The following is a 15,097-nucleotide window of genomic DNA, read 5'->3' on the forward strand; positions in this document are numbered from 1 at the left end:
TCTCTGTCTTGCGAGCGCACACGCCCTATAGCGAAAAACCTCTCCAAAAAAAAAAAAAAAGTATAGAAATCTTACTTTTGGAAAAACATTTTTATCCTTGAAATATGTTTCTATGAAAAGTTGCCCATTCGAGAACCAGCAATTAGCATAATTGCTATGTCGCTGTACTCCCACGTAATCGACAGCGGTTCGCGTCCTGGACCCGGTGGCTTAAAACTCACACCAGGCACATGTGCGTGCGTGCCCAAGATCCTGAGAGGAGAATGGTGGAGAAGGGATTGCAGCATGACCATCCCCCCTGGGGGGTGATTTCTCACTTTCTGTCTCTATGTCTCTCTCTGGCTGTCTGGTGAGCGCACACGCCCAATAGCGGAAAAAAAAAAAAACTTTCCAAAAAGTTGCCCATTAAAAGTTGCTTAAATTAACCACTAATATACTGCTGCTCAAAGCATTTTTTCTTAATGATCAAATGGATATTAAAAATTAATATATACCATTTTCCTTTTTTTTTCACTTTCAGGAGAATATTTGAAGTCCTGATCTCTGTTAAATTGAAGAACCTGTAATTTCAATAAAAGACAACTGAGTACACATTTCAGAGAAGTAATCATAAAAAAAACATTAAATAGCCATTATTACATATAATATTTTTCCTATAATTATAGAACACTTAATTAATTAAACAAGAGTGCTCTGATTTTACTTAAATGATGTGTTAAACTAATAGAGTAAGTCAAGAGATTATTTTAAATATATTTCTTAAGGTCTACATATTTCTAATATCTTGATTTTAACATTTTGTACAAAATTTAGGATGATGTTGGGAATACTATGAGCTAAGACTTTTCTTATTTTTAACATTTTACTTCTATCCATGGTAGTTCAATTGAGGTAATTATTTAGACAATTTTTTTCAAAATGTAATTTTTAAATTTGTGCTGCCATATTAGATCTGTCCATATTTATGCAGTGTAGTATGATTTTTCAGTTTATGAATGCAGTATGTAATCAAATCAAGATAATTAGCATATTGATCCTTTCAAACATTTATCATTAGTTTGTGTTAGGAATATTCAAAATCCTCTGTTACCTATTTTTACTTATATAGTAAATTGTTATTTAAGCAAAGGCTACCTCACCCCAATATCTCAAAAACTCAGGGATTTTAGTTATTTTCCAGTTAGGTATGTCAGTTCTCATCGTCTTCTTCCACTTGACATCTTTATACAAAATCCTGTATTCACCAGGATTTCATTTGAAAATTAGCAGGGAAGATGTGGATAAGCCTGCTTCTCCTGAATCATATAATGATGGAACAGAAGGTGATAATGCCCTGTTCCACATCCTGGCCCAGCGCACAAGAAGGAGCAAAGTATGCTTCATCAAGGACACCCTCGTGGATGAGAGGTCTGTCACTTGTCCTTTGGATTGCTGCATGATTTAGGACTGAACTTATTTTTTCCACTTTCATGTTTATACACACAGATATTTGGTGGTTTTACTATATATTTGCTACTATCTATGGTTATGCACACACACACGTGCACACACACACACACACACACACACTGCTTCAAGGATGATTAAAGCAAATCGACAGTTCTGTATCCAAGAATATTGTTGTTATTTTAAAGTTCCTAGTGGGATCTTTACACTCATCCAGACGACCAGAGATTACACAAAAGAGCAGTCAAACAAAGCATGGAGAACAGAATTCTTTTATTTTTCTTAGTGTGTCTTCCAGAAAATCTTTCTAAAATTAGAAACATACCAAATAGTTTTATTAAAGTTTGGCTCATTACTTTTTTTCTTTTTGCACCAGAACAAATTCAAACTTTAATTCAAATTCTTTGAAGCCTCTTCACTATCAACTGCTTTGCTTCCTAAATATTTTCATTACTATTTATCATTTTTTAAAATTTATTTTATATTCAGTCACTGTATATCATTGCAACATACACAATGAATTTTCCCCAGTACTTCTTGGAATAGTTTAATCATCTACATAAACTTGGTTCAGGTTTGAAACCAAAATTGATAACATAATTATGCTATTTTATTTCATAAGAAGACACAAGTTCTTAAACGGTTCTCCCAGCAACTATTTTCTTTTTTTTAATTTTTTTAATTCTTTTTCATTATTATCATCATAATCTTGTTTATATTACATTGAATTGCATCTAACTTTACAGTGAATTATATTGCTTTTTCAAAAGGGATTGCCATGCATGTCAGTCAATACAGAGACATTAAACTCCCCACTTCATCATTCAATATCTTTTCATTTTTTTTCCGATCATTATTATTATTATTCCAATTATTTTTTAAACAGTCAATCACTATTTCTCATTTTTCTTGTAAAAAGACTTTACCTGTCATGAAATACTTCTCAGACCAAACCACTTGATAATACTATACACGTCATCACCAACAGATAATAAGCCATACTTGTGTCTCACTAATGCCCTGCCTCTCTATTTGTTCTCTTGCTATCTTTCTCTATCCTCTTCTCTTCACTTACCCCATTCCACACTGTCCTATTCTCATTAAGTACCTTCACTGTTTTTATGTCCTCCAATATTTCGCTCTCTACCATAAAGTGCAGGTAGTCGGTATATATTAAGTGGATACATACAATATCTTTCTTTCTTAGCCTGGCTTATTTCACTCAGCAATAGATCCTCCATATCTGACCACTTTCTATCAAATGCCAGGGTCTTGTTATTTTTTATGGCTGAGTAGTATTCCATAGAGTATATATGCCATTCCCACCAACAGTGTAGGAGGATTCCCTTTTCACCACATCCCCACCAACACTTAATCACTTTTTATATTCTTAATCTTTGCCATTCTGACAGGGGTTAGGTGATATCTCATTGTGGTTTTTATCTGCATCTCCCTTATGATGAGGGATGTTGAGCATTTCCTCATATGCTTTTTGGCTGTTCATATGTCTTCCTTAGAGAGATTTTTGTTCAGCTCATTTTCCCATCTTTTAATTGGGTTAGTCATTTTTTTTTGCATAAGGCACAAGAGTTCCCTGTGTATTCTGGTTATCAGTCCCTTGTCTGAGGCATATTTAACAAAAATATTTTCCCATTCTGAGGGTTGTCAGTTCACACTTGTTACGGTGTCCTTTGCTGTGCAGAAACTTCTTAGTTTGATATAGTCTCACTTGTCTATTTTAGGGATTATTGCCTGTGCTTTGGGAGTCTTATTCCAGCAACTATTTTCAAAGTGATTCCCTTTACCAGAATTTGTTTTGTGGTCTAGATATTTTTAAGAGTATCTTTTGTTTTGGAGAATATCATAAAATGTGGGCTTTTGGGTTGTCAGAAAGGAACGTGAAGTTGAAAAGCAAATTAAGTTTTAGAACAGCAGAAAAGGTTGACCTTTCTTACTCACCTGGGCCATTTGTGCTGCTGTGGTATTTTTGGTACCCAAATACACCATTGCTAAGCAAGTTGAGATGCCCCAGGGAGAAAAGAAAATATTTTTACCCTCAGCAGATTCAGCTAGCTTTTTGCTAAACTCCAGGGCAAATTTGTTGATTGATGTTGCCAGGGAATCCATTGGGAAAAAGCTAGGAAAAACAGAGCAAAAGATAGAGAACACATTAATCATCTTTTCTCTTTTTTTCTTTTTCTTTTTCTTTTTTGGTGGAGAGGTTTTTGCCATAGGGAGTGTGTGCTCGCCAGAAAGACAGAGAGAGACAGAGAGACAGAAAGTGAGAAATCACCCCCCAGGGGGGGATGGCCACGCCTTGATCCCTTCTCCTCCATTCTCCTCTCGGGATCTTGGGCATGCATGCACACACGCCCGATGTGAGTTTAAGTCACCGGGTCCAGGACTCGAACCACGGTCAACTACATGAGAGTCCAGCGACATACCATTATGCTAACTGCTAACTGCTGGTCCCAAGAACACATTAATAATCTTTTCCACTCATTTTACTTTTGTTATAGTATCTATCTGTGTAAGTATACACATCCATATATATTCATAAGAGCTGGATAGACAAGCAAAACTCTAATCCAGCATAATTATTTTATATATTGCAACACTGAAATCTAGGGAATTTAAGAGAATTGCCCTCAATTTTGATGACTAATGTGCATCAGGGGACAAATGGACACTGGTCAGCAGCCAACAGGTGATAGTTTTGTCACTCACTTGAGAGTCAGTACCCCCTAATTTGTTTTCATATGTCCAGGTCTTAGTTTTGCTACTCCAATATAAGCTCCTTGAGAGCAAAAGTTTCTTATTTTCTTCTTTGTACATCTAACTGCACCGCATTTGGCACCCTGCACAAAATATTTTCTTTCAAGTTCTTGTTTCTTACTTGTTTATAGTATTCATTGTTTGGGATCTTGCTAATATCTTTTATTTACTTGAAACTTGAAATTATCACAAGAAAGTGGCATATGTTTATAGAGAAGTTGAGTTTAATTCTCACTCACTTGAGGTCTTCTAAAACTGGTCTTACACAAGAGGATTGATTAAGGTTTGCTCATCTTTGATTACCTTCAGCTTCTAAATTTCATCTCTAATTACTCTATTATTTTAATTAAAGGGCTTTTAAAAACTGAATTATAATCAAAGACACAGCTAATTTAAACTATTTTCACTATCACAAAATGATTTTTTAAATTAGTTCAGTGACTAAACATAAGCCTAATTCCTAGGCCTAGAAACTTTCATTAGTGCCAATGTTGTGTCAAGTTTGGTCTTGCACTGGTATCACCTGATCCTCTGCAAAATTTTGGGGGGAAACATAGAGTTCTCTACAGTTCAATAACTGAATCAGGGGGTAACCTGAGCAAAGTTTTGGGTTTTGTCTTGTCCTGATATCACAAGGCCTTCTCAAAAACCTAGAGTGAAAGTTTTTGGGAAAACCGGTTCTCTAGAGTTCAATAGTTGAATCCAGGAAGAGGCATAAGCAGAGAGAGTTTTGGTTTCATTGTGGTTTGGAGTTAACAGTGATAACATTGAAATCCCTCCTAGCTGTAGGCTTGCACTTAACCAAACACTTGCCCAGCTTCTACAATAAATCATGCCCGAGGTGTGGCTGTCCGCCTACTCCAAGAACTGATGGTAATCCTAGGCTAACATAATTTGATTTAAAAAAATATTTTAAAAATCTTGAGTTTTTTTTGTAATTCTCCATCCTCATAAAATGTGGGAATGTGCCTATATGTCATATTCAAAATTAATTACTCTTGTTTGTTTTTTAGGAGCTCTAAATTGATTACACACACACATACAGATATAAAAGTATATAAAAGCTCAATTCATTTATGGGCTTTGGGGAGACACTAAAGAGAACTAGGAAAGTAAGGAAAGGATACTGCTATTTGTCAAAATGTATATAAACATGCTCCTAGCATGTCATCATTGGAAAGAACCTTAGTGTTCCCCTAACTAAGTCTAAAGAAGGATTGATAGGAGGAGGAAGATCAGAAGAGCAATGAGGAAGAAGAGAGGGAAGGAAGGATTTTTGCCTCTCTTTCCTTGAAAGAATATCTGTGGCCTCTTGCCTTCTAATGATACTGATAATAATACCTACTTCACGTAATTGTGCATTCAGAGGTTAACTCTCCCCACGATCCCCTACTCAACTAATATGGGTTGGGAGGGGACAGTTAGTGTCAAGTCAATAATTCCATGTTTTAAAGACCAGGATCACAATTCATGTTGCCAAGCCCACTCTTCTAAAGGGGTTCAAAGGGCTTTAGCTTTATTATTCTGAAAATATTCTACTTCCTTTTGCTTATGTTGACAAACGATAGAGGTAACAAATCCAGGAATGGGACTGAATTTCACAATTCCTAGAAAAGACTTTCTCTACCTTATTTGGAAATACATACTCTCTCTTCCTCAGCTCTCTTTTAGTACAAATTTCACACTAGCTCATGGTGTACTCTATGACTTGTACAGAAGGATTCTTAGGGGAATGAAACCTTATCTGTTATTGCTTTGGTCAGGTCTTGATCATTTGTTATTACATAGGCATTTTACCAAAGAATATAAATATAAATAAACATTTTTAACCAAAGAAATATGCGTACAATACCTTGTTTCCTTCTTCCACTGGAGCAGAATTGGCGATTTCTTCCTTTAGTAAGAGATTGTGGCTGAAGAGTTAAGTAACTTTTAACTGAAGAAAGAAAAAAAAAAATCCTAGCACCTCCTTCTTCTTAGCCCCACCTTTGATTCACTTTCACAAGCCTATACATTCTTCTTTTCAGGCTCTTCTTAGTCAGAAGTTTTTTTGTTTGTTTGTTTTTGTTTGTTTTTTAGACAGAGAGATAGACAGTTGAGGCTTTACTTTAATTATTTAATTATCCACATGTTCCACATCTATCTAACATGTAGACACATGAATTCTGACAAATTATAAGTCACACTTTCCTGGCTTAATCCCTTCTCTAGTCTACCAATAGGCAATTAGAATTAGATTTTTTTAAGCAAAATATAAAGCTTTAAATTAATGAAATAATGGGAATGAAATGGAAAATGTTATTGATGAATTATTTACTGCTAACCTGTTATAGTTACTCTTAGAGTACTCTGTCAGAGGCACAAAGGAAATTTTTCTGTTTTTCTTGTTTGAGGTCTTGATGTAGAACCCAGAGCATAATATCAGTGAGTAAGATGTCAGTCCCCCCATTGCACAGACAAGGGGTTTGGATCAATGTTTCAGATGGATATAGAGTGAGATATTGGGTCATCGTTTTCTGGTTCTCTGCTTTCCCCTATGGATGTTCCCTAATTTTCCTTATTTATTACAAAGGGAAAACAACAAACTAATGGCTTCATTTGTGTGCACATGAAGGAATGATGTGGCAGTGAGGACAGGGATAGAAACAAGAGGAAAAATCCAGGATTTCTAGTAAGAGGTAGTAAGGGAAAGGAAGAGCCTCTGTTTCAAATGTACTTGGTGTTTTTCTTCATGCAGCTTCCATTTTCTGTTCATAGGGACACACATGTCCTCTGGCAAGTTCCTCAGGATTTAATACCTGAATGTTAGTGAACACCCAGAGCAGTGTTACTCTGAACGTCACTAGGCAACAAAACCAGTGGTGTGAAATTCTGTGATGCCTACCTGATTTGTGCTGGGTAGATGATATTATTCATGGATGCTCCCCAACACTTTTCATTATCTGAAAGTATCATATGGAAGCTACCTTGACTGATAACAGTCAGCAGGTGTCTTGGACATATCATTGCACTGCATGAAGGATCCTCTAGTTGCTTATGCTATATTAAATGCATCAATGTAGATTCTGTTGATTTTGGCAAGAAATTATTTTATCTTCTTTTTTATTGGGTGGGGGGAGAGGTTTTGCCATAGGGCACGTGCGCTCGCCAGACAGACAGAGAGAGACAGAGAGACAGAAAACGAGAAATCACCCCCCAGGGGGGATGGCCACACCACAATCCCTTCTCCTCCATTCTCCTCTCAGGATCTTGGGCACGCATGCACACGCGCCCGGCATGCGTTTTAAGCCACAGGGTCTGGGATGTGAACCGCGGTCAACTACATGGGAATCCAGCAACATAGCCATTACGCTAACTGCTGGTCCCTTATTTCATCTTCTTTAAAGTGACAAAACCACTTTTAAAAATCTTTTCCCCAAAATCTTTCTTAGATTTCTTTTCTGCTTATTCCTTATGAAAATCCTATGTACATATATTTATACAGCCCATATCAGTAAGATCGTGGTTGTGTACTAGTTTGCTGCCTATTTTAGAGCTGGAAAAAAGAGAGGTGATCATATCCTAAGTAAGCAATATCGTATTAATAGCATAATTCTGTGTGTTGGCTGCTGTTATTTGAGACCTCCTCTATGTATATACAGCAATATGATAAGGTGGAGGAATAGGATGGAGAGTTTTCACTCTAGTTTTTTCAAAATATTTGATATTTGGGCTTGTGAATTTATTAGGTATTCAAAAACAATTTAGAAACAGAGAGAAAACTCCAGGTATACCAATACAATTCTGAAGGAATGCAGAAGAGAAGAACAGATAAGTAAGGTAGAGGAAATTGAGTAGGTAAAGCCTACCTTATTCAATTCAGGCTGCTATGACAAAATACCACAGCCTAGGTGACTTAAAAAAAAAAAAGAAAGAAACACTTATTTTCCATGTTCTAGCAACTGGAATTCTGGGGCTGGGTGCTAATAAGGTCAGCTTCTGGTGAGAGCCTTCTTCCTGGTTCACAGATGGTGCCTTCTTGTTGTTTTACTCTCATGGAGAAAAAAAGCTTCAGCTCCTAATAACGAACTAATCTCATCGAGAGGATTCTACCGTTATGATCTAATCTAACCCTAATTACTTCACAATGGCCCCATGTCAAACACCATCACACTGGGGATTAGAATTTCAACATACGAATTCTGAGAGGGGAGGTTACGAACATTGACTCTACTAATGACTGAGAATTTCCAATAATTGAAACAAGACACAAATTTCCAGATGGGAAAATCTGCTGAGGAGTAGGATAACATTTTTAAGACACAATTTTTTAATTTAATTTTTAAAATTAACCCAAAATTAATTTTTTAATTTAATACAAAATATCAAAAATATTATCAAGAAAAAATTATTAAAATTACAAAAAGCATGAATTATCCTGATGTAAATTTTCCTATCCATAACTTTGGGTACCAAAAGATAAAATTATACCTTCAAAGTGCTAAAGACTTCTACACCTAAACACTAAGTCAGTGAGAGTGAAATATGGATATTTTAAGACTCATAATTCAGAAAGTTACCACATGCCAACTTCCTGAATGAGTCATTAAAGTACACAGAAAAAAAAAAAAAAAAGGACTAGAAGTAAGCAGGAGAAAGCAAGAAGCAAGAATCCCTAATTTTTAAGGATTTCTGGTTAGAGAAAATATATGATGATTCAAGCATTAAAAAATTAATTAAATTATTTTTCAGGATCCTGAGCATATACTTAATGAGCAGATAATGAAACAGTTTTATGACAAAATAAGGCTCATAATCACTAATATTTTTTAAACACTGTGTGCTAAGCATTAGAAGTAATCACTCGATATATATAAGCTCACTAATCATCGTAGCAACTTTATGATGAAAGCACGGTGTTCTCTAATTTACACTGAAAGAAGGCTGAAGCAAACAGCATCACCATACTTGGCCCATGTTGGACCACGTGTGTTAGAACTGAGATCTGGATACAGGTAATCGAGGTCTTAAGCTTATTTTATTAGTCACCATACCTTGGTAGGGCAACTATCTCTGCCTTTCATCACAGTGAGTATAGCAGCCAGAATGCTTTCCAGGATCCAGCCTCACTTCTGCAGCCAGACTGCTGCCAGTATGTGGCTGAGTTCTCATATTTACGTTATGTTCTGCCCCATCTCATAACTACTTGGAAGAATTCAAAGTTGTTTGAAACAAGCACTTTTAAAAGGAGTCATCTTACGTTTCCTCACCTATTTATTTGTTTATATTTTTAAATAGGGTGAGTGCAATTGTCAAAGAGAGACAGAGAGAGATAGGGAGAAAGGGAAAGTGAAAACTTACCTCTGAGAGGGATGGCCATGCCACAATCCCTTCTCTGTTCTCTTCTCATGATTTTGGGCAGTCACACATAAGTGCCTGGTGTGTTTTTCAAGATGGTGAGTCAGGACTCGAACCACACAGTCAGACATGTGGGATTGAACTGCCTTAACCTCTTCACCACCTGTTGGCCCTCCCCTTCTATTCTTCATACCTAACTCATCTCCACTGCTCTGAACTCTCAGTTCAATGACTATGACCTCAATTCTTCGTCTGTACCAATGGACTCCATGGTTATTCTTAGTGTCTTTGACACTGGGTTTAGACACTGGTTTAGACACTAGTTTCCCCAAAGCATTCTGACCTACACTATTCTGAATTACTATGGTCTTCACTTGCTGTGAGAAGACTGCTCTAATTTGTTTATCACAACTCTTATCCATTCACCCTCAACATCAAGCCATCTTGCAAGAGGGGAGGTTACACCCTTTGCTACTTTGTCTGTTTTTTCTGGGGTCCTACAAGTGAGCCATGAAGCTCAACTCCTGGCAATCAGGGCATAAAGGGGTCTTATGTTCTGTATACCTAGTGGAATGATAATAAAACATGATTGTGTACAAACGTTTATTTTTTATAAGGTTATATTTTTACATAATTTATAGGAAAATATATGTGATACATAATGCAAGAAATGCGCATGCCTTTTCAATGCTTTCTTCTAGACATTTATTATAGAAGGGCATGAAGGGACACTGTATCATATTTCATTGTGAGAACAAATAAATGCATTTCTGTAGATAGAAAATAATAATTTAAAAACATGCCATTATATAAAATAATAAATAACCTGGTAAAAGTTAATGCTATAAAATAAACTAATAGTAAAGAAGAACTAAATAGCAACATTCTGCTTTAGGAAAACACATGACTAATAGTGTCATCCTATTGTCATTGCCATATCCAACTATTTCTGTGTTTAGGTTTAGTGTGCAGTAGGTGTTGTCCAGAAATATGTATGAAAAGTCTCAATTTTGGAATTTGAGATAGCAGTTCTGAGACTAACAGCTCATATTACAAAAATATATGCAGAAACAGAAACTTTTAAATTTTTGGCAAGGTGTATCTGCCAAAAAATAGGATGCAATTGGTCACTTTGTGCATGATGAAGAAGAGGAAAGGATGGTCTGCTACAAACTTTGGGCCTCCGTGACCAGTTCTCCCTGTCATCACACCCCCAGTGCCAGCAGCTGCTTCCGTGCCCTCCTCATTTACATCCACGGTGGCTTGGTGGTACACTTCGGAGAGAAACAGGTCATTCTTCTCTGACATCCCTAAGAAATTGGCTTGACCCTTGTTGAAAGCATCATTCATGCCCATGCTCCTCAAAATGGATTTGAGTTCATAGTGCTCTTCTAATTTGAACTGGGGGATGTACACCTCGACATCATCTTCAGTCATTGTGTCTTTGCTGATCCACTTGTTGAGTTTCTCATAAGTTATTTCACTTTCCAACTGCAAAACAAAACAAGAAACAGTCAGTGTTAGAAAACACAGAACAACTCCAAATCTAATGCAAAAAAAAAAAAAATGCCTTTCTATTCTTGCCTTGGGCAGAGGGAGGATAATTATGTGAGATGATGGATATGTCAATTTGTTCCACTGTAGTAACCATGTGTATGTATGCACACACATACATATCTTACAATAGCATGTTGTGTCCCCTCACCACACACAATAAAATTTATTTTTAAAACTCAGTGACTTTAATTCTACCATGTTGTTAGTGATATAAAAATTTAAAAGATTGGTCAGATTTTGGCAGGAAGGTAGCATGTATGACATAGTTAAAAACTTTTTTTTTTTTTTACAGAGTGATTTTTGCACTCGCCAGAGATACAGAGGCAATCAAGAAACCATCCTCCATGGGGATGGCTGTTCTGCAATCCCTTCTTCTCCCTTCTCCTCTGGGGATTTTGGGCACACACATACACATGTCCAACATGGATTTTAAGCTGCCAGGTCCAAGACTCGACTGCAGTTGACTACAACATCACTATTATGCCATCTGCTGGTCCTGACATACATAAAATTTTAAATAAAACTTTTGCAAACATGCCACATTTGTTACCAATGATTCACATATTTCTGTGAGAACTTGCACATCATTTCCTATGATGTAGAGGGTCATCTCATGAAAGGTAGATGAGCCTTAGGAGTTTGAAACAATTGAAGTATGAATAAATGCCTCACCAACTCCAAGCCAGTGGATGCTTCAGTGATCTCATCTGGAAGCAATAGGAACATGCTGACAAGTCCAGCATATGGGAGTTCCAGAATCTGAGCCTTCAGGTCTTCTATGTATCCAATGTTTAACTTCCCATGCAAGTACATCATCTGTACAGGTATGCGATGAGTCTAAATTTATTTTAAAAAAATAGTAAAGTCAATTATTAGATGCCAGGAGATTTACAATTAGACATAAAAGAGAATGGACTCTAGTGGTGAAAAATGTGTTTTTAAAAGTCAACAAAATAAGTTATTTATATACCCCTAGGTGAGTTCTCCGTTATTAGATGTTCAAATTTGCATCCATTATTGAATAAAATAGACAACAAGAATAATGGTAACAATACTAAAACATTTGTTAGCAACTACTGTGGACCAGGACCTCTGTGAAATTTCACTGAATACTTAAAATCTTTCAAATTAGATATTATATTAGCTTAGATTTATAGATCGAAATGGAATGCAAGAAAGACAAGTAAGGTCGTAGCGTAAGTGGTAGAAAAAACATTTGAGTTCAGGAGTATATAATTATAAAGCCCACAATCTTCATCTCCGTTCATACTGACTCTGAGGAAATTATTAAATGATATTCAGTAGCTCGTATGGGTCAGTTAACTGCCTAAAATGCATAATTTCTAAGTAGCAAGTCATGTAAGAGAATTAATGAATGGTCTCCAATTTTTTTCATCTCTGTCTTGTCTTCATGTTAAGAACTGGACTAATTAATATGCAGTGTATTTATTCTGGGAAAATTCATTTTGTATGCTGTAAAGATACACAGTGGTTACATGTAAATTTGTGTGTGTGTGTGTGTGTGTGTGTGTGTGTGTGTGTGAAAGGAAAAGAAAGAAAAGAAAAAAGTGAAAATGTGTCTTATTGTCTCATACCAAGTTCACACGGAAAGGATAAAGCCCATTTAGTTTTTTTTCGAATGGTGTTTTCCACTTTCCTTTGAAGTAGATAGCATTCACAAGGACCATCCTGGTCTCCTCATCTACAGCACCTTCAGGTAACAGGGTTGGGATTTTGCCTACAAAAAAAATAACATGTTTAGGTTTCATAATCAAGAACTGTGAAGTTATGATTTCTTAAATCTTTTGAGACGCCATCAAACTCTGTGTCAACATTTGTCAAACTCTGCAGAGATGTTGATCTTACAGCTCAAGTTTTTCAGAAGATTTGAAAAATTCAAAAGAAAAAAGAAGAAATAATGCATTTAAAACTAGAATCACTATCAGATTTGAAAAGGAGATTTTTGCTTCTTTTTAAATTGATCTCTCAAAATGTTGCAGTTGTGTGAGAGTTATTCAATTCAAAAGGGGCTGGAAGAGACGCTCTTAAATATAATCGTGTTTTTCCACACTCAGTCCTAGACTCTGTCTAGACAGTCAATGGTTCAAATGTATTCAAATGAATAAATACTATAAAAATTAAATGTTTAAAAAATCTATAAAAAGTGTGCTAGACCTAAACTAGGAATAATATAGATATAAGGGATGAAAAAAAATGAATTATCTTAGAGGAGCTTAAAATACTAAAAGAGATGTTCAACATGATTTTGTTGTGAAACAAATTATATGTTAAATTCAATAATTGAGCTAAATAATGTAAATTACCATGGCAATACAAAGCACAGATGAAGAAGTGAGCTAGTGAAGATTTTTAGAAATGCTGACATTTGTGTCACGGTAATTCTTTTAAAAAAAATGATTTAAGAAACAATTTATTTATAGTGAGTGTCTGCTCTGCAGTATTCCAACCACTAAAACATAGCATTTCATTTAGTTCTAATAACTACTCTATTAACTGAGAATTATTAGTGTCATTTGTCCAAGCAGACACCATGTGAGAGAGGCTAGCAACCTCCCCAAGGTTACAATGTTGGTAAACTAGAAAGGGTTCTGCCTCCACATAGTCTACTCTCTGCCTCCATCATCTATTCTTCTCCAACGCAATTATTGGAGCATAATAAGAAAACCACTACAGTATAATCAGCTTTGGTATATCTATTCAATATATCCCTAAAGCAATTACAAGTTTTGGTTAATATTAGAGTCTACTAATGCTTATTTTGTGATGTATATGACAAAATTAGCATCTGATCATACAAGGGATAAAAGCATAATTCTCTTCAATTATAAAAGTTGGCTAAAATAAAAAATTAGCCCCAAATGACTGTGGGGAATTTTGGCAATACAAATAATTGATTATAGCAATTCAGCATAATATTTTAAGGTTACAAAAAAATAAGCTATTCTTTGAAGAAAGTAAAACTGTCCCTTTAATTTTGCTTTCCATTTTTATCTTTACTTTTGCTAATTTAATCTTCACTTTTCCTTCTTCTCTTGTGTCAGTAGTTTGTCAACATTTTAGAATAGTAATTTCAATCTCTCTACACAAGAAATGAAAAAATATAGGGGGTCATTTTTAGATAAAGTAAAAAGAGGTTTAAAAATTCCACAGAACTTAGTTCATGAGAAAATAATGCATTTTAAGTGGAAAATTATTTTCCATTGTATTATCTAAGAAATTTAGATGTCAAATTCTCACTTGAAAGTGTTTTAAACAGAGTAGTTAAATGAAAATCCATTTTATTTTTGCATTAGGTTATCAAAATATTTAAACCTTCAATTGAAGAATTCCGGACTTAAACTAAGGATCTGATGAAGAGAAAACTCCAGCTTCACTACTAATCACGGTGGGGGGTAAAATTAGAAAGGTGTTTCTTAAAGACATCTCCCAACTCCAAAACTCATAAATCTTTGAAAAAAAAAATTTGGGGGGAGAGATTTTCGCTATAGGACGCGTGTGCTCGCCAGACAGACAGAGAGAGACATAGAGACAGAAAGCGAGAAATACCCCCCCCAGGGGGATGGTCACGCCGCAATCCCTTCTCCATTCTCCTCTCGGGATCTTGGGCACGCACACACTCGCGCCTGGTGTGAGTTTTAAGCCACCGGGTCGGAGACACGAACTACGGTCAACTTCATTGGAGTCCAGTGACATAGCCATTACGCTAACTGCTGGTTCCCAATCTTTGACATTTTTGAGCAAGTAAATAATCTCCATAATAATCTCTCTTTTCTCCTCTTAGAAATCTATTTATATATTACTCAACAATTATTGTTTAAGGCCTATAATTCTACTTGATTTTTCACAAGTCTGTACTTTAGGGATCCATATACGGTATTGCAGTGACAATGAGTAAGCCGCGTTTACAGCTCAAGGAGCCAGCCGTAATTCAGTATAGGCTGTTAAATTAATGAGAACTCAA

General features: G+C 35.8%; 2 protein-coding genes across 2 annotated transcripts in view; both read right to left on the reverse strand.

The window, feature by feature from the left end:
* SERPINB10 (serpin family B member 10) overlaps window positions 1–6,117 on the reverse strand; it is a 24,799-nt gene extending 18,682 nt beyond the window's left edge. The window contains exons 1-3 of the mRNA XM_006141824.3: window positions 6,074–6,117; window positions 3,406–3,583; window positions 495–560 (exon numbers count right to left, since the gene is read on the reverse strand). Of these exons, the coding sequence (XP_006141886.3) occupies window positions 495–560; window positions 3,406–3,573 (234 nt within the window). The 5' untranslated portion in view covers window positions 3,574–3,583; window positions 6,074–6,117. The remainder of the gene's footprint in view (window positions 1–494; window positions 561–3,405; window positions 3,584–6,073) is intronic.
* Window positions 6,118–10,147: 4,030 nt separating this feature from the next.
* SERPINB2 (serpin family B member 2) overlaps window positions 10,148–15,097 on the reverse strand; it is a 16,959-nt gene continuing 12,009 nt past the window's right edge. The window contains exons 6-8 of the mRNA XM_006141825.3: window positions 12,711–12,853; window positions 11,788–11,952; window positions 10,148–11,049 (exon numbers count right to left, since the gene is read on the reverse strand). Of these exons, the coding sequence (XP_006141887.1) occupies window positions 10,639–11,049; window positions 11,788–11,952; window positions 12,711–12,853 (719 nt within the window). The 3' untranslated portion in view covers window positions 10,148–10,638. The remainder of the gene's footprint in view (window positions 11,050–11,787; window positions 11,953–12,710; window positions 12,854–15,097) is intronic.

The sequence above is a fragment of the Tupaia chinensis genome, unplaced genomic scaffold (assembly GCF_000334495.1).
Source record: "Tupaia chinensis unplaced genomic scaffold, TupChi_1.0 Scaffold000065_1, whole genome shotgun sequence".
Lineage (NCBI taxonomy): Eukaryota > Metazoa > Chordata > Mammalia > Scandentia > Tupaiidae > Tupaia > Tupaia belangeri.